The sequence below is a fragment of the Astatotilapia calliptera genome, chromosome 2 (assembly GCF_964374335.1).
Source record: "Astatotilapia calliptera chromosome 2, fAstCal68.1, whole genome shotgun sequence".
In the NCBI taxonomy this organism is placed as follows: Eukaryota; Metazoa; Chordata; class Actinopteri; order Cichliformes; family Cichlidae; genus Astatotilapia; species Astatotilapia calliptera.
This window is the reverse complement of record NC_137423.1, coordinates 21,463,516-21,490,888: the sequence shown is the minus strand read 5'-3', so window position 1 is coordinate 21,490,888 and position 27,373 is coordinate 21,463,516. Positions and strand designations below refer to the sequence as shown.

The following is a 27,373-nucleotide window of genomic DNA, read 5'->3' as shown; positions in this document are numbered from 1 at the left end:
TGCCTTGGGCATTTTTAATCTGTAGCTCTGCTCTAAAAGAACGTACGTACCTGGACCCGCCTACTATCCTCGGAAACGTAAAATGATTGGCTAGAATCTAAAGTGTATCACAGCTCAGGAAAAAAAAAGCACCGAAATGTGCGCTGCTTTTCGGTCTGGTTACTGCCGTTTATGTCAGAACCGGTGCCATCATGGCACCGGATACCGGTACCCATCCCTAGACAGAACTACTGCACAACATTTCTTTTAACGCTGAGTTCAATCAGGCTAAAATGTTTTCGTGTTTCTGGTATCTGAAAGTCGGGCATTAGCCAGAATCATTGAGGAAAAACTCGGATGTCAGCACTGCATCTTAAGGTTCACTTGTCCTTTATGTGCAGTTGGTGTGTTGTACAACTGCAAACTCTTGTCAGGCATTTATTCTTTTCCCACCATGTACGATATAACAGTGACTGAAGGTTTAACAACACTGGTATTGTGTCCAGTCATTATCTATAGATGTTAGGCACAGACTGTATACGAAAGATGGCTGCTGTACTATCACACATCAGCTTGTAAAGTGCTGCTTGAAGCGTTTGGTTTCACGTCTTGGTGGTTTGAAACCAGAGGCCTGCACTACAAAGCAGAATTTTGGCTTATCCAGATAAATTTGGGGTTAACCCTGGTTTTACTTTGTACTGGGAAACATCTGCATCATTGCAAACCCAGTCTGCTCCAGTGCAGGTCAAATGGTTCCATTTATTAAGGGAATAAGATTATAACATTTTTTAAAACAGCAACCCATCATGCCATGATGACACATGTCAGTGACATTACTCGAGGTTCTGGGACTCTAGAAATAAAGTATTGATCCTATTGTGCTAGTATCAATCCAATAACCATATCAGCACTGGTATTAATAGTATAGATATTTGGATTGATCCATCCAGCTCTACTACTAGGACCAATAATTTACTAAATTAATTTCATGTTTTAGTCTATTAGCTGAAACTAGTCACTGAGCCCAAAAATGATCAGAGGGCCATTTTCCAAAGACTTCAGAACATCTTTTTGACAGCCATTGTCATCGCCCCCTGCTGGCCATTAAAAAGAATGCAGGTTTTAAAACACTTTAATGCTGACTCCACTTTCCAAACTCATCTGCAGCTTTGTTTTCTTTTTCATACAGTCCATGGTCAATATTCATCCAGATAATTAATGGAAGAATTATTTAACATGCATCTTTAGTTAGGTGTTGGTCATGTTTTCAGACTTAGTGGACTTGATATTTGTGATGAAAACCCCAAAGCAGTTGCGGACCCTTACACTGAAGCACTAAGTAATGCATGTGGCACAGTGAGTCTTTTTAGATTATTATTTTTTATCAGTCAACAATTACATAAAAGACAAAAGGAGTCCTGAATTTCAAAGAGCGAGTCACATACCCTTCACAGTAACAGGGCTAAAATGCATAACAGCACCACTGTAGATACAGAATTTCTACCACATAGATTTTCTGCTCAGCAACATGCCCAGCAGGTTTATTCTGATGTTGTTATTGGTCCGTAGCATGGACAGTACATACCTGTCACGTGGATAAGTCCAAACCACAGGTGAGTGACAGACTATGAGGAAGTTGGTTTTTTTGCATAAAAGTCGCAAAGGGTGAGTCGCGTTTGATTTCCAACTCTAATTACAGGTAGACCCACAGTTATAAAATAAGTTAAACTTAGAGATCCAATAAGGACTTCAGTCAACTTAGAAATATTTAAACGATGCAACTTTTTACAGACATGGGAGCAAACACTGGCCTTTAAAAAAGATGAAAGAAAACTATACCAGCAGCAGTGTACAGGCCAAGGACATCCCTGGTCTTAAAACAGTACTTAGCTGCAAACACCAAAAAGAAACAGTCTGTCTACAAGACAAACGATCACATGTGAGCCTGTAAAAAGTCGCTGTTTAACTTCACTGAACTTAGCATCGACATCACACCGACAGGAATGCAAATGAGGCCGCGTGTGCCATCCTCTTCTTTGGAAATGGCAAGGGTCTCTCCAAAATTGAACAATGGCATGTGTGTGAAGTCAACCTGTGGCTGTAGCTCAGTATGATCTTCATGAGAGAGCAGTACTGGCCAGTTTAAGTCAGTTTGGTCTGTTTCTACATAGCTTGTTCCCTTTAAATGAGGAAGAACTTTTTAAATACAGTCTCTTTAGAAAAATAGAAGGTGCATATTCACTGTTTGGTGATGATTTCCTGAGACTTTTCAGTGCAAATTTGCTCACACAGTGAGGGACTACTGGCTGTGAGTGTGTCTAGGAGAGAGAGCGGCTTGTCTTTGAGTTAAATGTCATCAAGGAAACAAGAACTCGGGGAGGGGGGGGGGTCAGTTTTGAGGAGTGGAATACAGAGTGTGGTGCTGGTGGTTCTGGTCTGGAGGATTGTTGGCAAATAGGAGCGGCGCGGTCTCTGATCCGTACCAGCTGTGGGGGAAAAGCAAGAAAAGAAGAAGATGAGAGCTCTTCTCACACTTCTGAAACCCTGTGATCAGCTTTAAGGTAATGACCTGCGTGTATCAGATTTTGTGGTGCTTGTACCTTATGTTTGAATTTGAACCATTGGCCCATGGAGCGGGTATGTCCTCATCGCTGCCTTGAGGGTCGTCAAAGAAGTACGGCCGAGGCAGGACCCTGTTGTTTATAGCCATGATGCTGTTCTGTGAGAATGAGATGAAATAATGTTTCGAATTAAAAATCCTTTTCCCTACACACAAGGTCTTGAATAATCGGGCCCTATGTTATCTTAAAAACCTCAGTGTACCATATCACCCCATTAGAGCACTTCGCTCTCAGTCTGCGGGCTTACTTTTAGGTTCTGTGGTTACTTAAAAGTAGAATGGGAGGAAGAGCATTAGTTATAATTAATCTCTGGATCTCTTCCACAGCGTGTCTTCTGTTCTGTCTCCCACTTTTGAACCCAACCGGTCACAGCAGATGGCTGCCACTCTGAGCCCGGTCTACCAGAGGGTTCTTCCTGTTAAAAGGGAGTTTTTCCTTCCCACTGTTGCCAAGTTCTTGCTCACAGGGGGTCATATGATTGTTGGCGGTTTCTCTATATTACTGTAGGGTCTTTACCTTCCAATATAAAGCACCTTGAGGCGACTGCTGTTGTGATTTTGCACTATTTTTTTGAGTAATAAAGCAGTAAATAATTGTATTTAATACAGTCTCAGGTGTCATTAGTAGATTTTTAGTTCGGGACATTACTTTCACATCCACTAGATTTACCTCTTGAGCAGGCCGGCGAACTCTGAAGATAAGGATGAGGAGGCCAGTTGGAAGCAGCTCCCACATGAAGAGAATGGCACCGAAGACCAGGTAGTCCCTGTCGCCGAGTTCACTCTCCAAGTCCGCCTTAAAACAAGTAAGTGCAGAAAGTGCTCTTTAGGGGCACCTTAATTGTCCAAAGTTGTTAAGCAGACATGAAGGCTTTGGTACTGGATCCTTACCTGGTCAGAGACATTATACCAATCATAGTTAAAGGACTCCACCCGATACTTCTGGGACAGAAACAGGACGGTCAGGTTGTAGCAGGCTCTGCTGGCAAACAGGAAGATCACTGCTCCTCCCAGTGCTGCTGTACGCCACACTGTGGTCCCCTGGTCAGGTTAAAAAATAAAAACAAAGTTAGCCTGGAGTACTGTCAAAATACAGACATCTCCATCGCTCTTTATGGTAGTATCCTGGCTTTTCTGTGTCCAGCATCACATTTTTTTTCTGGCTATGCTCAACATTGCTTTCATCCATTATATCACTCAAGTAATGTTGGATCCTACAGTTCCCATAATGCATCTCAGTGCTTATTACACAGATCTGTTACAGACATTGGTGCAGGTTGTCTGTGATCCAGGTTCTGGTAGTTTTAAGCACTTGAGCTGAAGGTAACTGGACTTCTTTGTAGGCTCTCGTGAAGACGTCTCACCTCTCACCTGAGGAAATGTCTTTTGTGTAGCTAAAAAGGAGCCTCGCTGCCTTTAACGCAACACCTAAAACGATCTGTTGGAGATATGTAGTGTAGCAGCTCAAGCTGAGATAACCCCGATGATGTCAAAGTGATGTCAGTCCCGTGATCTTCTCAGACTGGAGACATGACACGCATTGTTTTTCCAAGCAGCTCAGGACTAAACATGAGTTTAATCATGCGTGTGCTGCTGTTAAACTTGGCTCGGTTCATCAGGGCTGGCTCAGTACCACTTCTTCATGTTTGATGCTGATACTGACATACTTTGAGTAGATACCACGAGATTTCCTTTCTTAAACAGCTAGCTTGTCTAGACACATCTGAGCTGCAGATGCATCGTTCGTTGAGTATAAACTCCAGTGCAGTGAAGTCAATAGTGAGTGCAAGATTAGCATATCCCTATTTTTCTCTCTGGGGAACAACGTTGAACACACCCTGCTGATCAGGTGGATGCTGGCGGACCGCGAGTGTCGGGTCAGGAGCAACAGCGTGGAGGCCAGCAGCACTGCTTCCAGGATGAAGAGCAAGTCGTTGACCACAACTCGAACCAGGACTAGATTCCAGGTGCGCTCTCCCCTCTCGCCATCGCTGGTTCGTTCCCCGAGTGCAGCGCACACCACGTTGACGCAGAAGAAGATGGCGTTCAGCGCACCGTACAAACACCTTGCTGCCCACCTGAGGAACATACATACAGGGGGTCCAATCGGGACGATTAGGGCTCATAACAATAACATAACGAGGCGCTTTTCTAGATTTAACAACAGGAAAATGATGTAAAACTTACAGCCCTCTGTCCACTTCTCTCACTTTCACTAATACCTGCACAAAGACACAAAGACACCCACATAAACATAAAGACACAAAGAATGCATCCTGCTCAAAACACAACAGGCTTGATTAAGATCTGATGGGGGCAGAACTGCAGGTAACACAGCCGAGTAGTCAGTCCTGTTATACTTCTTTGAAGTCTGTGGCACGAGCATAATAGTCACAAGAGCTGTTAGCCTTTTTTTTAATACGATCAATTAGAAGGAAGTTGCGTGAAAGGGAAAGGAGCTACAACATCATGTTTCACAGTAGATTACTTGAACGGCTGCACCAGGCTCCAGTTTAAAATGAACAGTGGTTATTTTGAATTGTGAATCATGTAAAGACCAAGAATAAAAATGTGGCGCTGAGATAGAGCAGCTTCGAACATTTTGAGATTAAATCAGTCTTTTTATGAACAAGGAGAGAAACCTGGAAAAATATTGGCATGGCAAATTAAACAATTGGAAGTGCAGAAAAATATAACGTCGATTATAAACAGCAAAGGGGAAATGATAATGGATCCGACTGAAATAAACAAGGAGTTTAGAAACTATTATGAAAAACTTTATGAATCCCAGGATAGATCAGATCAAAACTCCAGAAATGCGTTTCTGGATAAAATAAATATTCCTACTATCGCTGACGATGTAAAACAACAATTAGATGCAGAAATCATCGAAGAGGAAATAAGCAGGGCAATTAACAATATGAGATCAGGTAAAAAAGCTGGACCAGATGGATTCCCAATTGATTTTTATAAAAAATTTAAAAGTAAATTAATGAAACCGCTATTGGAAATGTATCAGGAATCATTAAGCAAAGGAAGTCTCCCTAAATCAGTAACAGGATCACTAATCATTTTGTTACCTAAACCAGGAAAACCGAGTAATGAATGTGAAAATTTGAGGCCGATAAGCTTACTTAATTCTGATTTTAAGGTGTTAGGTAAAATATTAGCAACACGTCTGCAAGATATTCTCCCCTCAGTAATTCAAAGAGATCAAAACGGTTTCATATTGGGGCGCCAAGGTCTACATAATGTAAGAAAAGTCTTTAACATTATAAACGGACTAAACAATTCTTCAGAGAGGGCCTTACTCTCACTGGATGCTGAAAAAGCATTCAATAGGGTCGAGTGGCCTTATCTTTTTGATGTTCTGACTAGATTTGGTTATGGAGATGTGTTTCGAAGATGGATACAATTATTACACTCAAATCCAACTGCTGAAATCTTGACAAACAAAAATATCTCTAAACTAATAAGGGTGAAACGGGGATGTCCACAAGGCTCACCGATAAGCCCACTGTTGTTTATATTAGCTATAGCCGTACGTTCGAGTTTATCATTGACAGGAATTATGGTAAATGAAGTAGAACATAGGATTTCGTTGTACGCAGACGATGTAATAGTATATCTCTCTAAAATAACAGAATCTATACCTGCTCTGCTTAGATTGATAGGGGAGTTTGGTCAAATATCAGGTATGTCATTAACAAATCTAAATCATCCGTTTTATTACTAAATGAAGAAGAAAGGAAAAACCCACCCATAGTAACATCTCATTTTAAGACAGTAAAGGACTTTATGTACTTAGGAATAATGATTTCGCCCAAATTAAGTGAGATCGTGGAAAATGACTATGAAAGACTTTCTAAAGAAATAACAGAGATAGTGGACAGATGTATCCACCTTTACCTTTATATTTTTTCTCAGACAGAGCAATAAACTTGATTAAAAAGGCAAAAAATCCAATGGTAAAGAACATGGTCCAAGTGTTGTATGGTGTAAAAAGATATAAGAAGGAACCTGTTGTATTGTCACAGTTTACACCGATGTGGGGAAACCAGGATTTCAGACCAGGAAGAGAGGATAAAGTTTTTAGACAATGGTCAATTAAAGGACTACAAAAAATCCAAGATTTGTATGCAACAGATTCTCAAGATATTTCCTTTGATATGCTTAGACATAAATATAATATAGATAGAAAGCAATTTTTCAAATATCTCCAAATTAGAAGTTACATTCGAGCAAATCAAAATAATACCTGCACCAAACCACCAAAATCAGAATTGGAAGACATAATTAGCAAAAGCAGTTCAAAAAAAGGGGCAATATCAGAAATATATAAATTGATTAGGTCCAAAACATCTGACAATTCGTTGGGAAGGTTGAACGCCTGGAAAAATGATTTAAAGAAGGACATATCCACGGAACAATGGGCATTGGTTTGCGCAAAAGCTCATAAACAAACTATTAATTCTAGACTAAGGTTGTTGCAATACAAATGGTTAATGCGAATATATGTTACTCCGGAAAAATTAAATAAGTACAACTCTAATATTCCAGACACTTATAATAAATGTAATGAAGATAAAGGTAACTTTTGGCATTGTATTTGGGATTGCAGGAAGATAGGATCCTTTTGGGCTGCAGTAACACAAACTATGAAACAAATATTATCCAAAGAGGTTGTTTTGGATCCTGGCTTCCTTATTCTGGGATTGTACCCAGAAAACATGAGGTACACAAAAAGTGACAGAATGCTTATTGATATGGGTTTGTTACAAGCAAAAAGATTAATCACACTAAAATGGAAAAAAACAAGGGAACCGAGTATCACACAGTGGATAAAACAAATGATGGTGGCTTTGCCATTGGAGCGGATAACATGTATACTGAAAAGGAAATTGGATGTTTTTGAGAAGGTGTGGAGACCATTTGTAAATTTTGTAGAAGGATTTGTATTATCTGAGGAGGACGAGGACTGAGGGCAATGACATTTGATTTGGGATAATGACAAATTTAGGCCTTTAACGGAGTGACAAATCTGACGACTTTGTTGCTTTCTTTTTGCTGTCTGAGAGGAGTGTATGTTCATGTAGTATTTAGAATGTTGGACTGTTTGCAAGTCATTAAAATGTAAAAAATAATAAAGATATTGTTGGAAAAAAAATGTGGCGCTGTAGCTGAGGACACATGATCCACTGTAAGGGGCTCTTGTGTTTTCCTCTGACTAGTTTTATTTGTGCTTTTATCACCACGGCTGTACCAGAGCAACTCTTTTTACATTCTGAGCAACATTTTCTAAATGACACAAGATTTTTAAGAACGTTTCCCCATCCACATCCCTTCAACCTTACCTGAGTGAAGTACAGGTTAATGAGGCTGAGAGTGAAAAACTGCAGGCAAACGGGGAAGCAGTAGAGGAGCCAGAACACTGCAACGGGGAGGTGGTTGGCTTGCAGGGCATCATGGAAGTAAAAAGAGAACAAGGTGGTGCGAAGGGCAGCCCACAGCAGACAGAGGTACAGGAAGCCGCTCTGGTAGCTCCATCGCTTGTGTCCATAGATGTAGAGGAGCCACAGCTGCACGTACACCACCACAAAGAGCCCGGCGTACAAAGTGGTGTAGAGGACGGTAAAGCTAAGCTGGACCGAGGGGGCGACAGCAGGACGCAGGGGGGCCGGGGATGGCGAATTGGAGGAGTTGGCAGGAGGGGTGGCTGTAACTGGGGCTTCCATTGGACTACTGATGTGATTAAATAGCTGGCATTGTCATCATCATCATCATTAGAGAACCAAAGCTTATCTTCTCTGTCAGAGGGGATTACATGAGACCTGAATGAAAAAACAAGAAGTTAGAAGATGGGGAAAAAAACAATCTTGATAACACAAATGTGATCAGAGAATCTATCCTCAGTGTCACCCCTGTGTACCTTGATCATATCCCTTCACACAGTAGGACAGTGGCCTAAAATACACCTCCATCCTTTTGTGTGGGCTGTTTGATCAAGAAGAATGATGAGAACACTGCATGTTATCACACGCAGCGTTCTCATGTGATAACAGGCCCTCTCCAAATCACTTGCCTCAGGTGACATGCAGGCACGTTTACAACTACTGTGCTTGTAACAGAAATCATTACGAGGAAAAAGAAATAAATATATCCTCCTGAGAACTAGCTTATTCATTTATGTCCTCTGTAATAGACATTTGTTTTTGGTCTACATCTTTTGATTATTTGAGCTACCCTACTAAGTCCTGATGTACTTAATAGAGGACATCCTGGGCTTTCCATTAATATCTCATGTGTTTTCCTGCCTACAGGGCAGGGATAGCTCAGTAGGTAGAGTGGTGGCCCCATGATCGGAAGGTCGGGGGTTCGATTCCCCTGAACAACTACCCTGAGGTACCCCTGAGCAAGGTACCGTCCCTACACACTGCTCCCCGGGCGCCCAGTGGCTGCCCACTGCTTCACTGAGTGAATGGGTTAAATGCAGAGAGGGATTTTCCCCACGGGGACCAATAAAGTACACTTTCTTTCTATTTTAGCTTCAAATAGGCAGAAAAACACAAAGTTCAATGGGAAGATGATTTTTTCCTCGGTTTTCAGAACAACATACTGCAAAGTAGATCAGTCGACCAAGTAGTGGCCTGTGTGGTCAGTAGTGTCCAAGCCTTTGATTCATATTGTAGTACTGTGATATAAAATATCTAACCTCGAAAGAAAAATCGAATCCGATTTCCACAAAACTATATCTTTTCAATCAGTCATGCAGTTGTTATTAATGATAACAGCAGAACATTAAAACAGCATAACACAGTAACAGCAACAATCGGCCACATTCTGTCACACTTCCGTTATGTAATTGATTTGCTTTTATGCTCTTGAGGTTCCTTTGAGCTTTACAAAAGCATAAACAACCGGCTGTTCCGCTCAGGGTCTTCAGCCACAGCCAGGCTAACTGAAAGTAACTGTGAGCCAGCGCTAATGTGAAGTGTTGCTACTGCCAGCGGTCAGAGGCCGTCTGCTTCCTCATTAGAACCATAAAACACGCAAGACACCCGCAATAATTTATTAACAACAAAGACAGCGCTTACCTTTCGCGAGCAAGGACTCCTGGGATGTGCAGCCGACGACGGTAATCCCTTTTTGGTTTCCGCATTGTGTGACGTGAGTCAAGACTTGTGGGAGGAGCCACAGTTTTGATTTCAACCGCCAATCAGCGAAGACAGGAAATCGCGGTTTTTTCAATTTGTTGTTTACGTATGGCGTGAAGGTAGGTGCATTCAAATCAATTTAAAGATTGTTTACACGACCCAATCGATTTGTTTTTAATAAATGTGAGTATATCCCAAAAAATCAACTGAAGCGTAGCTTTAGCGGGTGTGTCGCTGAGCTCTCCTCGGCACCGCAGACAAACGAGCCCGCTGTTAACGCTCCGCAGCGTCCGTTAAGCCTCGAGTCACGAAGGTGCTGCATTATTAAAAAAAAAAAAAAGTGCTCCAGGATGCCCATGGTACTGCGATCCAGAAAGTCCCTCCGCCCCGGCGAGGTACAGTTGCCGACGTCGACACCGACAGCCAGGAGAAGCTCCAGGAGCAGGCAGGAGAGAGCTACGTACGAGGTGGGATTTCTATTACTCAGCCTTTCCTTTCCGCCTCCTCTTCCTCCGCTGCTGCAAACTTCATCGTGGGCCACGTAGCTCACTGGCTAACGTCAACGGCGAAGACGTTAGTTGGCTAATACGTGTAGAATACTTAAGCGAGGATTATAAAGAGGCCGTACTGCTCTTAAGTCATCCAACTTTACTGCTTTAGTTTTGTTTTTTTTTACCGCAATAAATATTTGCTTAAGCGGCTAGCATTGTTTTAGCTAACTCCGCGTGCGAGCCAAAACTTAGTTAAAGGTCTCTAATCATGGTAAGTTTTTTTAACTAGCTTAGGATGTTTATATGTGGTTAATAACAAAAAATACCTTTCATATTATTTCCTTCCCCTTTTCTGTTACTTTAATGGTTAACACACTTAATGCAGAGTGCACGCAGCAACTAGTGCTTTATTCCATCGCTTGTTAACGTTAACGGTGTTACCGATATCTCCTGTCAGGAGTCAGACGAGTCAGACTCTGAGCTTTTCCTGCTCCAGGAGGAGATGGAGAGACGTGAGGCTGAGCTGGAGGAGGAAGCTGCTGAGGAGGCAGATCTGACGGTAGGCTATAATTCACCTACAAACACCCCCCTTTCTCTCACTTTCAGATATTGTTCTGTGCACGCATGATGTGGGGGGAGGGAGCAAAGCAGAGCCACCTGTGAGGCCTCCTGGGTGTGGCAGAGCTCCTATTTGCACAGCCCTGCAGTATAAATATCCTGCTTTGTGTCATTGCAGCTGCATAAAACCGCTTCCGGGAAATACTGGCAGGCCAGTGCGGAAATGTCTCAACCTCCTTTGCCCTGCTGGCAGAGAAGAGAGCTGTTGCTTATTTAGTAATAAACAGAAGATTGAATAGTCACAATCAATACTGGCTTATATCTATTTTCATCTCTCTCTTAAATATCTCATATCACCCCAAAAGAGCACTTTGTTCTCAGACAGCTGGCATTCTTGTGGTTCCTTAAAACTCTATAAAACATTCCCTCCCGGTTGTTCAGTGATGACGCGACGAATCCTACTTCCGGGTCTAAAGTAGTCTGCGTTTAATATGGCTTTTGTGTTGTTAACATGTTTAATGTTATGTATTTTCTTCTATTTGATCTCAAAAAGCTCCTAAAACAGTCAGTGATCCCTGTTGACCTCCCTCGGCTTTTATTACCACTAATCATTTATTTAAGCTCAGTCTTTAAAACCTTAGGATGTAACTACAGCCCAGCCTATGCAGCAGTATATGAATGACTAACCTCGTATTGTGGATGGATTATCTCAGTTGTTCTCCTGGCTGAAGTTTGGTCCTTTTACAGCATCCTGCCATGCGATTACATTTGTTCCTGACCACCGAGAACACTCACGGTAACTTTTATCGAGTGGAAAAAAAGTTAGCTTGTTTATATTATGCTAACATAGCTGTGTCGCTAGCGGTCACCTAGCACATCATTATATACCAGCAACCCAACTTAAGTAACCCTACAAACGTCACTGCTGTTTAGTTTTCTGTCTTCATTTATGCTGGAAGTGATAACAGAGCTGTACGTTTTAATTTGTTTCCAAAACCCCACAGTCAGGACATGCTATATTGTATTTAGATAGAAGCTAGCGAGCTAACTCCCTGCTAACTTCTAACTCCGTTAAATGTCATAAATTCCGTTTTCATGGATGCCTGGATGTTAAACTCAATTCTTACACCTGGTAGAGCAGAACGCTGATCATTTTATTAAAGATGAAAGACTTTAGACAGTTTTTCAACTCTCAGTAATGCCATAGTGATCGTTTGATATATGGACCTGCAGCGGAGTTTAGACCCAGACACGGCTAGTGACGTCAGACTGAACAACCGGATAGTTATGCCTGGATCAGGTGACCCCCGAACCCTCCCTTAGTTACACTGCAATGGGCATCCGCTGCTGGGGGCCACGGTGCACCAAGTGTTTTTTCTTCACTCAACCTGTGTTTATAAACCATTCTGCATTTAATCTTTAGTTATTATTAGTCTCTGGCTCTCTTCAGCAGCATGCCTATTGTCTCGTCTTTTTCCCCTTACCACCAACCAGAGAAGCTGCCCCTCCCTGAGCCTGGGTCTGCTGGAATTTTCATCCTGTTAAAAGGGAGTTTTTCCTTCCCACTGTTGCCAAGTGCTTGCTCATAGGGGGTCGACTAATTGTTGGGGTTCTCCCTGTATTATTGTAGAGAGAAGACCCCAGTATAATGCACCTTGAGGTGACTGTTGCTGTGATGATTATATGAATACAGTTGAATTTAAAGTAAATGAATATTGCAGAATAGTAGAGTATTTCTGTAATTAAAATAAAGGCAACTGTAAAACATGAAACTTGCTGGGTTCCAATATATCTGCAAAAGCTGAAGCCTGGGGTCTCTCTGGATACTCGGACATGCATGTTGGGTTAATTGGCCGTAGTTGCAAATATGAGTGCAAATCTGTTCTGTCTCTGTGTGTGAGCCTTGCCACATAGACTGGCAACCAGTCCAGGGTGTACCCTGTCTCTCACCCTTTCACAGTTGGGATTGGCTCCTACCCAACTGTGACCCTAAACTGGATTAGCAGAACAAAACTCATCTGTTCAAATCTGCATATTCACTGTGAATCCACTGTTTGTTCATTTTATCTTGTGCTTTATTTTATTGTTCTTATTCTGCCATTGTTTTACTAAGTGTTTTATCCTATTGTAAAGTGTCCTTGGGTGACTTGAAAGGCGCTCATAAATAAAATTTATTATTATTATTATCATTAAAATGCATGATGATGCTGATGCCAGCAGCACATTTTAAAAACGTGTCTTTACCACTTGTGCATCGTCAGCTCTTTTGATAAAAGGGAGGAGACAAATTGCTGTTTGTTTAAGACAGAAACGTTCTTCCAGGCGTGATTGTTTTACAGTTTCTGTTCTCAACAGTTTGGGGAGGTTGTTTTGTTTCATAATGTGCCAGTTTTCATGAAATGGGTGACACTGATTAACTACAGCTGGGTCACTTTAGCACCAGGTCTCACTTACTATACGGGAATGCATATATGGTTTGACATTGTCTTCATTGTCTTTAATAAGTGAGGATCTTTCTGGAAGTGTAGATCTGGGGAGCCTGGCGGCTGTTGCTGAACATGTTTTGCAAATGTGCTTGGCTTTCAACAGTGTATCAAAGTATCGTTTACATTAATGCAATGACCCAGTGCAATGAAGTGACCCATTAAAATCAGTGCAGGGGTTTCAATGTTGTGGCTGACGGGTGTAATATGAAGTATGTTTGGAAACGCAGGTACGTATCTAAGTGTTTGTTTGTTTGTAGGGGGCACTGCTATATATTTTACTCGCAAGTTAATGTAGCATCCATAAAATGTGACCTGTAGAGTGGCCACACCCACTTTTGGACCACTGGGCTGTCAGTGTATTTATGAAAATGAGCAGGCAGAGGTGGAGCAGAGCAAGGCTAATGTTGAGCACTGACTGCCATGAGAATATCAGGTCAAACAATGCTGTAGCCACGGTAAGGCTCGTGTCATGCAGGTAAACAAATATTAACAAGTCAACAGCAGCCACGCACCAGTCAGGAGAGCTGCTTTAAATGGGTGTAGCTAGTCAGTGTGGGAGCTTTGATGTTGACGGGAGCCAGCGGGAGCAGGAAGACTAAGACTGGAAAAGTCTCTCAGTGATTCACTGCTAGCTTTTTAGATAGCCGTAGGTGTTACGTTTCCTTTGGTGTGTGCCATGAAGCTATTCAGAATCCCTGCTTCATGTGTGTGTGTGTGTGTGTGTGTGTGTGTGTGTGTGTGTGTGTGTGTGTGTGTGTGTGCTACATGATTACACAGATTTATAACAGATATTTCATCTTCCTCAGGATCTGAAGGATTGCAGTGTTGTGCTGGACCGTCTCCAAGCTGACGAAAAGAGTTTGAAAAAAGACCTCGAGGAGAAAGAAGACATGAACCGCAAAGGTGGGAAACCAGTCTCCAGAATCCCAACTTTCCAGAAGCGACCCGCTGGAGCCAGTCAGAGCACGGAGCTGCCGGTTCCCAGAAAGGACACTCCAGTCCATGCTCAGCCTCCTGAGAAACTTGGAAGTCTGGAAACTTCAAAGTCCAAGCCGCCTGATCCCAGAGAAACAGCGCTCCCCGCGCCATTGTTCCACACCCCCAAAATTGGCTTCGAGGCTCCTTCTACATTCAGCAGGACAGAAGTGGCTCTTGCGACAGCTCACGGCCCTCTGATTGCTGCTCAACCTGTTCACTCCCCTCTTCTGACTGCAAGCCCCCGGCCTGCTCTCAGATCAGAGCAAGTCAAGAGCAAAACCTCAGAAACCACCCCAGATGGGCCTACAACACATCTGCCACGCGAGAGCTTCCCCAGCAAGATACCCTGGGAGGAGCCAGCGGAGACGTACGACCCCGCAGTTAAAGACAGGATTCTCCTCACTCCATCTGGAGACTCTGAAAAGTCTGCAGAGATCTTTCAAGCACCTGAGGACAGCCAAGTGGAAGCTATAATGGACGAAGAACCTCCATGGGAGACAGAGCCACTGAACACAGCTGGTTTGAGGGACAGTATATCTTCATCAGAAGCTGAATGTGAGGATGAGTTGGCTGGTGAGAGATCAGAGGAAGTGAAGGAGGATCGTAAACTACTCATAAGCCAGTCAAAGTTCCCAAAGCTCAAAGAGAAAAAAGCAGATCCCGACTCAGACGCTGCTGCAGCACCAAAGACGCCCGCTAAAGTGAAAGCAACCAAGTCAGCCAAGGTGAGTTATGTCACTGTTTGAGACTGAGAGCTTCCACTGGCGTCTGTTTCCTTGATCGTCTCAGCTGAGGCATATTTAGGAATTCTTCAGAATTCTACCACTCCCTGCAGTAGCAGCTTTGGTATGCATCACAGTATGCTATGCTATGCTTAAGCTGTGAGTGTGATGTAGCCTGTTGGAGTGTATAAATTCTCCCCTTATCATCCTTCAGAGGTCAGGATGTCCCAGTTTTACCCTCTTCTGCTTCCTGAGCACCACCTTGCTGCTTCTCGGAGGGTTCTCTCACCACGTGTGGCACTACGGGCTTCCCATGTCCGTGTCCCAGCTCACGGCTCAGCTGGAGCTGCACTGGCTGGAGGGCTTTGGATTGTTACCAGAGCCCTGTAGCACTGACTGTCGGTAAATGATATCAGCAACTGGATATTTTTGAGTTATTTATGTCAGAAATATTATATTCACCTGTCAGGATTAACTAATGTACTGCTGAATGTGGTCCTTGTTGTTCAGAGTGCACCTGGTGGAAAGCATTCCTGTCGGTCTCTACCAGTCTTCCCCCTCGTCCAGAAAGAGCATCGCAGACAGCTGGCTGCACCTGCTGGACAGAGCCAACAGCTCAGTCCACATCGCCGCTTTTTATTTCACACTGCGGGACAGCGATCTGGGCTCGCACGAATCCTCAGACTCTCAGGTGAGCACAACCACCTGCACACTCAGGTCTCACAATGCGGCACATCAGATGGTTGTACCTGAAGCTTTAAGCCTCTGAGCTAATGGCCTCGCATGATTCTCAGGGAAGAAAGGTCTTTGAGCAGCTGATGAAACTTGAATCCAAAGGTGTAAAGCTCCAGATCGCTGTCAACGCCCCCCAACAGTCAAATCACGACACAGCCGACCTGGCTGGGACAGGTAAGAGTGCCAGGTTTGTGTTTCAGAATAGGACGTTTAAGGAATTTCAGCATTAATTTCCCATGCTATTTTGTTTTTCCGTTGCAGGTGCAGAGGTCAGAGAGGTGGACCTCAAAGCCGTTACTGGAGGCATCGTCCACACCAAGCTGTGGGTGGTTGACCAAAAGCACTTCTATGTGGGCAGTGCTAACATGGACTGGCGCTCTCTAAGCCAGGTATGGTGCAAACTCCTAAACTATTATATATAGGTTGTATAAGAGATGGATATCCTCACTAATCCCCCTGTTTTTAGTCGGGTAATGTCAAGTAAGAAGTCTCCACACAACATTTTTAAGTGGGGCAGGGAGACAGATCCGTCCCAGCTTAAGTACATTAGTGTCAACAGAGTGCAGGACTGATGTCTCATGGTTTTTGTTTCCTCTGTGCTGTCATAGAGAAGAAATATTTCTAATATGGTCAGCTCTGTCAATGGGCACAGAAGCCCCGCTCAGCTGCTGATTTAAACCCTCTGTTGGTGAGGGGCAGCCAGTTAGACGTAAACTGGGAGAGGCCCTAAAAGAGCAGCTACACCAAAGCCCAGCATGAACTGTGCAAAGCTGCTTTACTGGAGTCCATGAATAAAAATACAGAGTCCAGCTTTAAAACCTGAAAATGATACATTTCCCTTTAGAAGAAGTAATTACATCCCTGTATCAGCCCACACATCGTGCATACTAGCACAGTGGCTGTGCTGTGTCAGAGCTAATGCAGACTGTGGACTCTCTTGAACAAAGGTGAAGGAGGTGGGTCTGTCAGTGGAGGACTGCAGCTGCCTGGCTCAGGATGCCTTTCGGATCTTTGGGGTGTATTGGAGCATCGGCGGTGTGATAAACGGTTCCCTGCCTCCGTACTGGCCCGCTCGCCTCTCTGCCCTGTCGAGTTCCCAGAAGCCCCTGCATCTGAAGTTCAACGGGGTCCCTGCTCAGGTCTACCTCTCTGTGAGTATCCTTTCAGGAGGAATCCTTTTGAGTTCTGCTGTCATTTTACAGGAACTGTGTTGCATCGATTGCTATTTGTTTTATAGACACAGGCAGATGAGTCTATGTTACGTCATCATACTAAATGCTCAATGACAAACAGATTTATTCCCAACACTGAACGAATGGGAATATCCTAACATTTGATCAGGAATAAACAAAAAAGACAGACAGCTGCTGTCTGTGGTTTGTTTGGAGTCTTTTAGTCAGTGAGAGAAACATTAAAACCAACATCTTTGTTCATTATTATTTTAATTTGCTGTTCTTTTCTAAATCTGTACAGATGGTGCGTCTTTAACTGCCTTCTTTTACATCATGAATACACATTAGTGGCCCAGTGCCACGGGAAGCCATCCCTGTTCATGCCATCATACTTCAGATCATAAACCATTCCAAGCCTTCTCTGTGGTTTTATCTTCTCTTTCAGTTTCTTTTCTTTTGTCCTTCGGTTGCAGGCTGATCTGAGCTTCCCTCGTCCAGAGAATGCTGGACCAGGATTTCTGGGGCTCGTTCAGATTTTTGTAGATGTTTGTGTCTAATCTCCCCTTTCTGTCTTTGTTACGATAGCTGGTTTGCATGGTGTACTGAACTCTCTGCAAGATTCCTCTTATGTTCGACTTGGATAATGATATGCTTACTTCTGTGCTTACCCCTCTAAGACTGATGTGCTCTCGGGTTTTCTTTACCATGAAAAAGGAGTCTGCAATCACCAGGGCACTATTTTTTTTGTAAGAATGTAAAAAAAAGTGTAGGTTTCATAGAGCTCTTGTATCCAGAGCTCCTTTAGCTGCATGTTGTGGGTTCACAGAAACACCAATTGCACTCTGGGACTTTTACTTTGGTTTAGCCCCCTGAAATAAAATCATCTTCATAATGTAACTATGCCCTGAATATGTTTTGGTGTAAAGCTAAAAAACAACATTTGTATGTTTGTCTGAAACTGCTTTTGCACCATTCCAATCTCAAGATAAGGACATCACTCAGCTGTCACAGGCTTTTCTTCCTCCTGTGTTGGCTCTGTTGATCATCATTGCTTCTGCTGTGTCTGTTTTCTGCAGAGCGCCCCTCCACAAATCTCAGCCCGTGGCCGCTCTGACGATCTGTCCACTATTCTGTCTGTCATCAACGATGCTCAGGGATTCGTTTACATCTCTGTCATGGACTTCCTTCCACTGTCTCAGTTCACGGAGCCACTCAGGTACACTCCACTCACACAGCTGCACTGTTCATGTCATTTAATAGCGATTCTTAAGTCAGTCAACCTTAATGCAAGACACAATCAGAAATTACTGTTATGCTGTTAAAAAATGTTATGTCGACTTACTAAAAAGGTAAAAGATTGGCTTACAAAGCAGCCTCTCATTAAGATCAAGTACACACGCTCAGAGAGCATTTCAGGAGGAAGAAATTTGCTCGTTCTGCTTCTACCTGCCTGCATCAAACAGTAAAAGTGCTGATGTGTCTTGTGGAAGCTGTAGAGCTTTAAAGTATGTCCTGGTCTCTCATTTTCAGGTTCTGGCCCGCCATCGACACGGCCCTGCGTGCTGCGGCGTGCACCAGAGGCGTGCGAGTCCAACTGCTGGTCAGCTGCTGGGAGCATTCTTCTCCTGACATGTTCATCTTCCTGCAGTCCCTGCAGGTGCTCAGGAGGCATCCACTGACGTGCGACATTGACGTGGTACGTTTGAAGATTTGATTTTTCTTTTCATGAAACGTTTTAAGTCACCGATGACATGGCGGATTCTAAAGCAACGTTTTTTGTATGATCTGTAGAAAATCTTTACAGTGCCTTCAACAGCAGAGCAGAAGAAGATTCCCTTTGCACGAGTCAACCATGCCAAGTACATGGTTACAGACAGAGTGGTCTATATAGGTATGCTGCCAGCACTGGCTACATTTTAACACTTTTTAGCTCCTTTGAACTGTGAAAGGCAAAATTTAACAGCATAAGGTGTCCAGCTTTTAACATTTAGTAGGTAATGTCTGTAAAGTGGAACGATTATACTCAATTTCAGCTCTGTTTCTGTTCTTGAACTTTCCAAAAGTAGCTTTGCATTCATCACCAGTGTTGGGACTAACGCGTTATTAAGTAACGCGTTACAGTAACTACGTTATTATTGTGGTAACGAGCACGGTAACTAGTTATTATGCCAAAACCAGGAACGCGTTACTGGGATTTAGATAGGGTCGTTACTCGTTACTTCGTGTGGTGGCTATCGCGGAGTTTCCACAGATTCAATAACATTAGCAAGTGGTGGAGGGCAGCAGGTGGATGAAGGAAAGGGGAGGCAAGAGGAGAGACCCGAAGCGGCCGCTGGTCCGAGAGTGTCAGGTGAACTGAACTTCAGGTAAGAAGTTATGACCTGCAGTCCATCTGGGTCAGATATGAACCAAGTTTAGGTTGAGTTTATTTTTGTTATGCTGACATTTTCGTACTGCGTGCTAGCTAGCATGACGGCGTTTCTATACAGCTGGGTGGTGCTATGTTACTGATGTTGAACTTTATTTTGTTCATAAGGTTAATTATTAGAGTTGCCAACCGTCCTGTAAAAAACAGAATCGTCTCGTATTCAGAGAAATTATTACGCGTTTCATATTGAGGTGAAAAGGAGCACAGTTTGTCCCGGACTTCAGCTACAATGAAAAAGACACAAAGCTGGATTTATTCTGTCTTTGCTGCACAGCTGCCTCTTCTTCTCTCATTCTCTCACCCTCCCTCTCCTGTTTCTACTTCAATCATGAAATTGATCAATGATCAGCTGATCGGCTTTTGTCTCTTGTTTGTTTATCGCCCACTTTGCGCCAGAAAGAGGAAACCATGTCGCGCTAAACAACAGCAGCACGTTTAAGCTTGATCAGCTGTTGTTAGAATTTATTTAATATTAATTTCTAGTATCAGCTGATGTTTGCTGGAGCCACAGCTGTAAATCTGCTGGTCATGATATGGTTTGGTTATGTGGTGAGAGGGAAACATGAAGATGAAACCAGGAGATGTCCTTACTGAATCACATCAGAGCTGTGATGGAGAAACAGGTTTACCTTTTAGGTGACATGAATGAGTTGAAGGGAAGTTATGAACTGTTTCTGAGAGACAAATAACACCAGGATCCTTTTCTAAGTAGCTGACAGCTGGTAACTGTGCAGGGGCGGGTCTAGCAAAGTGTTGCCAGGGGTCCATGTAGGGCATTAAAAGGGAGAGGGGAAATACTTTTTTTTCTTATTCTCATTTAAAATGTCTAGCTTTTAAAAAAAATAATTATCTGAGTCTTACAACAAACGATTGATAGATTGATACATATATACCATCAGAACAGTGTACATCACTGTCACAACAGTGTTTATTTTCATTCAAAGGCTTTATGATTTTTCCTATAATGGTGGGCCGGTCTCTAGTCAAATTCCCCGGGACGATTTTTTTTTGTCCCAGTCCAGCTCTGTAAGCAGCTCATCTGCAGTCTGGTGTTACCTACATCTTCCTATTCAGAAGGCAGAATTTCCGAGTTCTGAGTACAATCGAAAGCACCACGACTGCAGTTTTTGTGTTGGATGTAAAAAGCGAGGATAGAATGGCTAGGATAGAATCAGGCGTGGGATTTCTCTCGTGGAAGTCTGCACATTATTTTTTTCCTTTCTATTGGTAGGTGGCACAGTGCACTTGTGGCAAGTAAGCAAGCTAGAAGACTGGCAGTCTGGCTGGGTGTCCAGTTACGGAAGCAACACATTAACAAGAGAATTCTGAGTTAAACCAAAGTTACTTTCCCTAGTAACTAGTTACTCTGAAAGTAACTTGAAGTAACTGAGTTACTTTTGATAGAAGTAACTAGTAATGTAACTAAGTTACTAATTTAAAGTTACTTACTCAACACTGTTCATCACATATTGAGTCTTAGTGCAGCGCTTCATCCTCTAATTGTTTTAGCTGCTCTCCTTGTAAAGCCATCCTCCACGGTTTAAACACCAGGTGGGCGGGGCTTCTAAAATGACCATATTAGGTATTTCCAATCTCTGTCACAACATACAGATCTAAGAGTAAAAAACTGTCTGATCACATTGTTTTAAACTTGTGTACGTGTGACAGAAAGTATAGAAAAGCATTCGATAAATGGAGACTGTAGCTCTCACCCAGAGTCTCCTGTGGTCCAGCTTGTTAAACTGCTTCTCTTCACAGGGACGTCCAACTGGTCAGAAAACTACTTTGCATTCACGGCTGGCGTGGGCTTGGTGGTGAACCAGACGGGCTCTGCTGTTAAACCGGGCCAGCAGACTCTGCAGAGCCAAGCAGAGGAGCTGTTCCTCAGAGACTGGGGGTCTGAGTACGCCTCCACGCTCCCCGTTGAAGACGTGGACGTGTGCCCGCGCCATTGAGGGAATCAAAAGCGCATCGCATTTAGAAGAGCTGTATGCTTTCTTGCTGCTACTACTTGAACTTTATTGCATCTATGCAGAATCCGCTGGCTGTTTGTTTTATTGCAGTTTACCGACTGGCTGCCTTTTTTCTGTATATAGTTGCGTTTTCAGAGCACATTATTTTGTTTTTTTTAATTTCTCTGTGGTGTTTTTAATATGCTGACAGATGTGACAAGTGTGTTACATTATAAATAAAACAACATTCTGGAGACCTTTAAGACGTCTTTTCTCTGGATTTTCTTACAAAATCTGAACTTTTACAACAGAAAAAGTCTGAATACTACATAACCAACACGTGTTATTTTATAAACTGAGAGCTGTCAGCACAGCAGTAATATTCCAACTCGTTGCACACTTTTAAGCCATCAACATAGAATCATTTTATTATAATGATGATTGTGTGAAATCAGCTACAAAATCATAATGGTGTTCCACAAAGTTAAAGGTGACCTATTGCAGTTTCAAAACAATTAGCTTGGTATTACGTACAAGCTTTCACCTGCAGCCATTTCAAACAAAGAGCTTCAGGCTGCTTTAAACACTTTCAAGCAGGCTTTTCTACTCTTGGCTCTGTATGATGTCAGAGAGGGGACACACCTAATATGGTAATCTTTCTGGATTCCTCAAGAGCCCTTTCTCTTTCTTATGACATCACACCTCTGGCTGTGAGCGCCAAAGCGCCATCCTCATGCTGTTTTTAGTTTATGAGGGGCAGCCAATCGGATGAAAGCTAGCAGAGAGAGTTTATTTCAGTGGATGAACTGAGGAGCTGTACCAACAGCCTGTTTCAGACAAACGACTCATTTGACCCGAGAATCGTGTTACTTTTTTTTTTTAACAGGACTTTCCACAGTGAATCTGTGCTGTCTTAAGCTCAATGCTAGAAGGAAAAATCTTTATATACGTGAACTGAAGCAGCTATTTCAAAACAAAACCCACAGAGATCCAGATGATGCATTTACAAATAATCTAACTACTAACTTCAGGTTTATGTGCCTTCATCTTCACATTTAAGAATCTTTTCTCTGCACACATCTGGGAAAAAAGAAGAAATGGGATGAACCATGTACAGCCTGTGTCGGTGTCGAACGCTGCAGTTCCAGCTTTAGCTCGTCACACCTGCTTAGTGTCACTGTTGTGTGAGACAGCACACCTGCTAGCTGCCAGCTGTACAAAAGCATCCACAGCTTTGTTTTGTAGCTGTGGAGCAGCTCCACGTGCACAAATGAAACGTCAGACGGTGAATGAAGCAGCAAGGATGGGTGCAGATTCTTTTTACACAAACTCTGCAACCATCCCAGTCCTTTCATATCCACGGGCAGGAGAAGCTTGAAGACGGGCTCTCACTCCATGGAGAGCTGCACACTGTCTGACTGGCCCTGCTGATGTTGTTGCTGCTGCTGCTGCTCAAACTTCCTGGCTAGAAGGCGAGACATGAGACAGACGGAGAGTTACTACAATAAGCAGAAGATCTACAGGTCGTCCAGCAGGCTTTCCACACTCTTGTGAATGTTTTATGCACCATTTTGAAATGTTGAATTAATGTCTTTATTAATGTGAAGGAAAACATTACACAAAAGAGCCACCAGATAACTCAGTTTAAAAAAAAAAATCCCCACTTTTCCCCATCTAACGCAGCCCACACTGAGCCAACACACACAGGCTCGACTACGTTAGTATCTGGTTTCACACTACAGTGATTTCAGGTTACTTTTTTGCTCTTTGTTTGGTAAATACGACTTAAGGGGAACAGATTTCTTTAAAAAAAAACAACAACAAAAAAAAACATAAGGACAAAGATAAAGCAGAGTGTTTCTGTTAGAGGAGTTAACTGGTGGAACAGGTGCAGTTTATTTTCGTTGTTTAAAAATAGAGTATTAGAAAAATTATAAATCAAGAATGAAAAGAGCAAAATAATAACACTGAAACTCTTGGTTGTTTTGCTTTGATTATATTAATGACATTTAATTTAATATAGTTACTTATCTAAGGTGGAAAGTTTTTGTTTTGTACATGAGCTGCATGCTGAAAGATCTTTTGTTAAAAGGGTTGGCGTAATAAGCATATTCAGCCAATACCTTTTGATTAGCCTTGTCTCGTGCTTTCTTGCTTTGTGGTAGATCTTTATTCTGTATTCAGTGAGATATTTGAATGCTAATAAATAAATCAATAAAATGAGTCTGCTCAGCTCAATAGAATCTAAACTCTGGGGTGTGTTTTAGAATTACGCACGTGCTACAGAGGCTCACTGTAGACAAGTAGGGGAGGCATGATCGCAGAGGTTTTACCTGGAAAACAAAACCTCTAAGGCTGAAAAACAGTCACACACACACACACACACACACACACACACACACACACACACACAAAAAACAAAAAAAAACAACAACTCAATATCAAACCTCCGTCTGGCTTCGTCCAGCCATAGCCTCACCAGCAAGCACAACCCAGTGTAATGTTGTGTAGTGTACACACACACTGGACTTTCTGAACTTTGGTTTTGCACAACACTGGTCACTATATTCTTCATTTCTGGTTAATACTTGTACAGCTGCTGTTATTGTGTATATATTTATTTATATTTAGATTTCTTCATACATTCTTATATAGTTCTATATTGTGTATTGTGTATTTTGTTGTACAGTTATTTTATTTTCAACTTTAATTTATATATTTATCTTTATCTTATTCTTCCCAGTTAAATTTACCCTTCATTCTAATTTGTGTTGTACAGTTATTTCATTTTTAACCTTAATTTATATTCTATTCCTTCCTAGTTAAATTTACCCTTTTTAATTTTTCATATTTATTTCCTTTCTTATTCATAGCCTTTTCCTTTTTTGTTTTCTTTAGGTCACGAGCAGTTGTCCAAGCATTTCACTACATATCGTACTGTGTATGACTGTGTACGTGACAAATAAAAATTTGAATTTGAATTTGAATTTAATGTTAAAGGCTTTGCCACACAATATTCACTGACTTGCTGTGCAACCTTATGTTAGTTCAATAAAGGCAGCATCTACAGTACTGTGCAAAAGTCTTGAGCCACCTACCGTTTTGCTTCAATGGAGACAATTTCTTGTAATTTCTTAAAGTTGTTTTGACCAATTAAAACACTATTCCTTGGACATCACTTGCATTGGTCCAGTCTTTGTACTATATCGTGTATTTATTTATTCATTTTTTTGTTAAGCGACTTAACACTGACCTACGAATGATCCAAGCATATAAAAAGGCATCTTACTCATGGATGACTCCACTTGGCAAAGAACCAAATTTTAATTGTATCTGTGTTAGGAGCATCCTTGTTTTCATTTCTTTAGCTGAAAAAAAAAGGTTACAAATAACAGTGTGGTCGGCGTAAAATAGTATTTTTGCAACAACAAGGCGATTCCCACAGAGAGGTTAGCTGAAAACATGGCGTATCTCGGCGTGGTGTGGAGTGGGTCCTTGAATCTTGACAAGTAGAAGAGGGAGAGAAAAGTATGAAGAGTATGTAAAAGAAAAGGGGAAAACCCAGACCCGACCCTTATTTCCCATCTTCCTGGTAAAGTAAGAGGAAATTAGAAGCGGGTCAAGACTTTTGCACAGTACTGTAGCGTCAAATCGAGTTTCACTGCAATCCACATCAGCCCACATGCATCCTCACCCAGAGAGTACATCTCCAGCTGCTGTCGCAGGCGGACCTTCTGCAGGCTGTCGTAGAAGTTGGGCTCCGGGCTGCTGCCCGCGGTGGGAGGCAGAGTGAAGATGCGCATGATCTTCCTCTTGTTTCTAAAGCGTACGTAAACAAACAGCGTCAGTCTGTGCTCGTTATCCGCAAACAACTAGGGGAACATCATCAACGAGCACACGGTTTGACCTGTAACATGTTAACCTGCCAAACCAGTTATTTACAGTCGTTATGAGGTAAGGTTAAGAAACGCGTCCTTACTTTCTGGCGTACATGAGCAGGCCGAAGCTGACCAGGATCACCAGCAGGTAGACATTCGTGGCCTCGTTCCACGCTTCGTGCACTGAGTAGTCTATGGAGTCGGGCTCGTTTCCCAAAACTCCGTGAGCGCCCATGGAAAATGCGGAAACTGCCACCAAACTACACGGAGAAACATCCAATTTTGAAGCAAAACCCTCTAAATTAGCCCCGTTAGCCTACACGTCCTCGCGAATCCACTGTGTAGCGTAAACACTACGTTACATCAGTTCTCTTTTCTTCGTTGCTCCTCTTCCGGTTTAGACGCACTGCTGCCCCCTACAGTCCCAAATCTTATCAACCCAGTAAAAAAAAAAAATCAATTCTGAAATTAATTCATTGATGCAGGTTTGATTGGAGAATTAAATTAATTATTACAGCACAAAATGTTTTCTTTTATTCTGTGTTGTTTTTTGGGTCCTTTCCTGTTATTTGTCCTTCCTGAAGGGAACTTTACAAGCGTGTATTTGTTTTTACTTGTAAGATAAGATAAGACTTTATTGATCCCACAACGGGGAAATTTTTGCGTCACCTCAGCTCAGGTACAGATATGAAGGAAATACAAAAATACAATTAAGTACAATCAATGAAAAATAGTAAGATAATACTATATACAATGGTAGCATACACAGTATGTGATTATGGATATAGTTGGAAATATGGAAGACAAACTATATAGCTTGGAAGGTCCATTATGCATGATTGTTCTATATATTCAGATTCATTTTGGTGAAAATCAGGTCAGCATCACCCCAAATGTGCAAATCAGTAAAAGCTATATCTTACCCACATATGTTATTTTACTCATGAGCACAACTGCAACAGGAGGAAGCAAATAATGAATGAGAACTACTAAAGGTAAAAGCACACCGATTTCCAACCTCCAATCTGTTCATCCATTTATGTGATGTCACAGGTTGGGTTTTTTATTTTTTCAGCCCTGCCTTCTCTCTTTTTTGAATCTTGAGACCAAATAAGTATGTCAGTTTGCCATCTTACAGAATGCCGTTTCATAAAATATATCTGGAGGACAGAAGAGACACACAGGTGTATGTTTCTGTAGTGGTTGTTACCTTTGCTGTATAGAGGGAAACAAAAAGCAAAAAGATCAGGATGGTGATCCAACTTTCTGGTCTTCACCGTTTGAAAGTGTGGCAAAAATCCAAAGGATATCGTTCCATTTTCCAGAATGGTAAACTTTTCAAAAGGAACAATGAGAGATACCAGGTGCCGCACTTCTTTTAACTGACACGCGTTGAAATGAGGCTCCAAAGTAAACATCTCTCATCACTACAGTGATGCTGACTGACCTCCTTCCTCACCTCCTCTGCTCCTATCTTTGGTGGGAGAGACTCAGACTGGCCGGAGGGGAGGCAAGGAAAAGAACTGAGGATATACAGACTGACAAATAACAATGGCAACAATGTTAGCAGACCTGTTCAGCCTCTGGAAAAAGCTGCTCAGCAGCATTAAGTGAGTTAAACAAATGCAAAGTAAACTGGGATGATTAATATGTCTCACATGTATAAAATCTAACTGAATCATGTAAAATCAGTTATCCATTTGTAATTAAACCAATCTGCTGCACGGCACCAACTCAGTAAAATTTAATTTTAGCATCATAAACATGGCTCAATCAGCATAAAAGCACTTTAGGGCATACGGATCTGTAGATGACAGTGTGACAAAGTGGAGGAGCAGTTGCAATGCTCTCCATTTGTCCCATATGTGTTTACCTTTTTTTTTTTTTTTTGCACATTGTACACATTGTACACATTATTCCGTTTCTATGTATTTACTATGTTTTGCCATTTGTCAAGTAACATTGCTTCACTCACTATCCCGAGTTTGTTTGTGTAAGCGTTTTGTTGCCGGCAAATCAAACATTCTGCAAATTAAGCTAAATACTCAGTTACATGTTTCTTTATATTTTATTATGTTACAGATTAAGTCATTTGTTCATATTTACTTTGCTTGTCTTTTCAGTCTTCATGAGGGTCAGGTGTGAGGAAACGCTTGCCTGGCATTTCCTCATTTTAAAGTCCTGATGATGTCACATATGACATCAGCAGGTCAAACCAAG

General features: G+C 42.2%; 3 protein-coding genes across 5 annotated transcripts; 1 reads left to right on the top strand and 2 right to left on the bottom strand.

Moving 5' to 3' along the window:
- Positions 1 to 1,340: 1,340 nt before the first annotated feature.
- On the bottom strand, positions 1,341 to 9,831 carry gpr137 (G protein-coupled receptor 137). Its single transcript, XM_026186707.2, has 8 exons — positions 9,694 to 9,831; positions 7,954 to 8,430; positions 4,787 to 4,821; positions 4,437 to 4,677; positions 3,491 to 3,640; positions 3,270 to 3,395; positions 2,580 to 2,698; positions 1,341 to 2,465 (listed from the first exon to the last, which is right to left on the bottom strand). The coding sequence occupies exons 2-8, from the start codon at positions 8,332 to 8,334 to the stop codon at positions 2,369 to 2,371; spliced, it is 1,149 nt and encodes a 382-aa protein (XP_026042492.1). The 5' UTR covers positions 8,335 to 8,430; positions 9,694 to 9,831; the 3' UTR covers positions 1,341 to 2,368.
- On the top strand, positions 9,782 to 21,538 carry pld7 (phospholipase D family, member 7). Of its 2 annotated transcripts, none has more exons than XM_026186680.2 (12): positions 9,782 to 10,220; positions 10,702 to 10,803; positions 14,095 to 14,991; positions 15,203 to 15,390; positions 15,499 to 15,679; positions 15,783 to 15,897; positions 15,985 to 16,112; positions 16,671 to 16,874; positions 17,972 to 18,111; positions 18,426 to 18,591; positions 18,687 to 18,786; positions 21,082 to 21,538. In XM_026186680.2, the coding sequence occupies exons 1-12, from the start codon at positions 10,104 to 10,106 to the stop codon at positions 21,276 to 21,278; spliced, it is 2,535 nt and encodes an 844-aa protein (XP_026042465.1). In that variant the 5' UTR covers positions 9,782 to 10,103; the 3' UTR covers positions 21,279 to 21,538. The 2 variants fall into 2 exon arrangements, with proteins under 2 accessions (XP_026042465.1, XP_026042476.1); XM_026186691.2 differs by lacking the exon at positions 9,782 to 10,220 and adding an exon at positions 10,242 to 10,515.
- A 137-nt stretch (positions 21,539 to 21,675) lies between these two features.
- On the bottom strand, positions 21,676 to 25,552 carry smim19 (small integral membrane protein 19). Of its 2 annotated transcripts, none has more exons than XM_026186749.2 (3): positions 25,255 to 25,552; positions 24,970 to 25,094; positions 21,676 to 22,740 (listed from the first exon to the last, which is right to left on the bottom strand). In XM_026186749.2, exons 1-3 carry the CDS (start codon positions 25,386 to 25,388, stop codon positions 22,664 to 22,666), a joined length of 336 nt encoding a protein of 111 aa, XP_026042534.1. In that variant the 5' UTR covers positions 25,389 to 25,552; the 3' UTR covers positions 21,676 to 22,663. The 2 variants fall into 2 exon arrangements, with proteins under 2 accessions (XP_026042534.1, XP_026042526.1); XM_026186741.2 differs by lacking the exon at positions 21,676 to 22,740 and adding an exon at positions 24,572 to 24,776 and having other exon boundaries at positions 25,255 to 25,541.
- Positions 25,553 to 27,373: the final 1,821 nt, after the last annotated feature.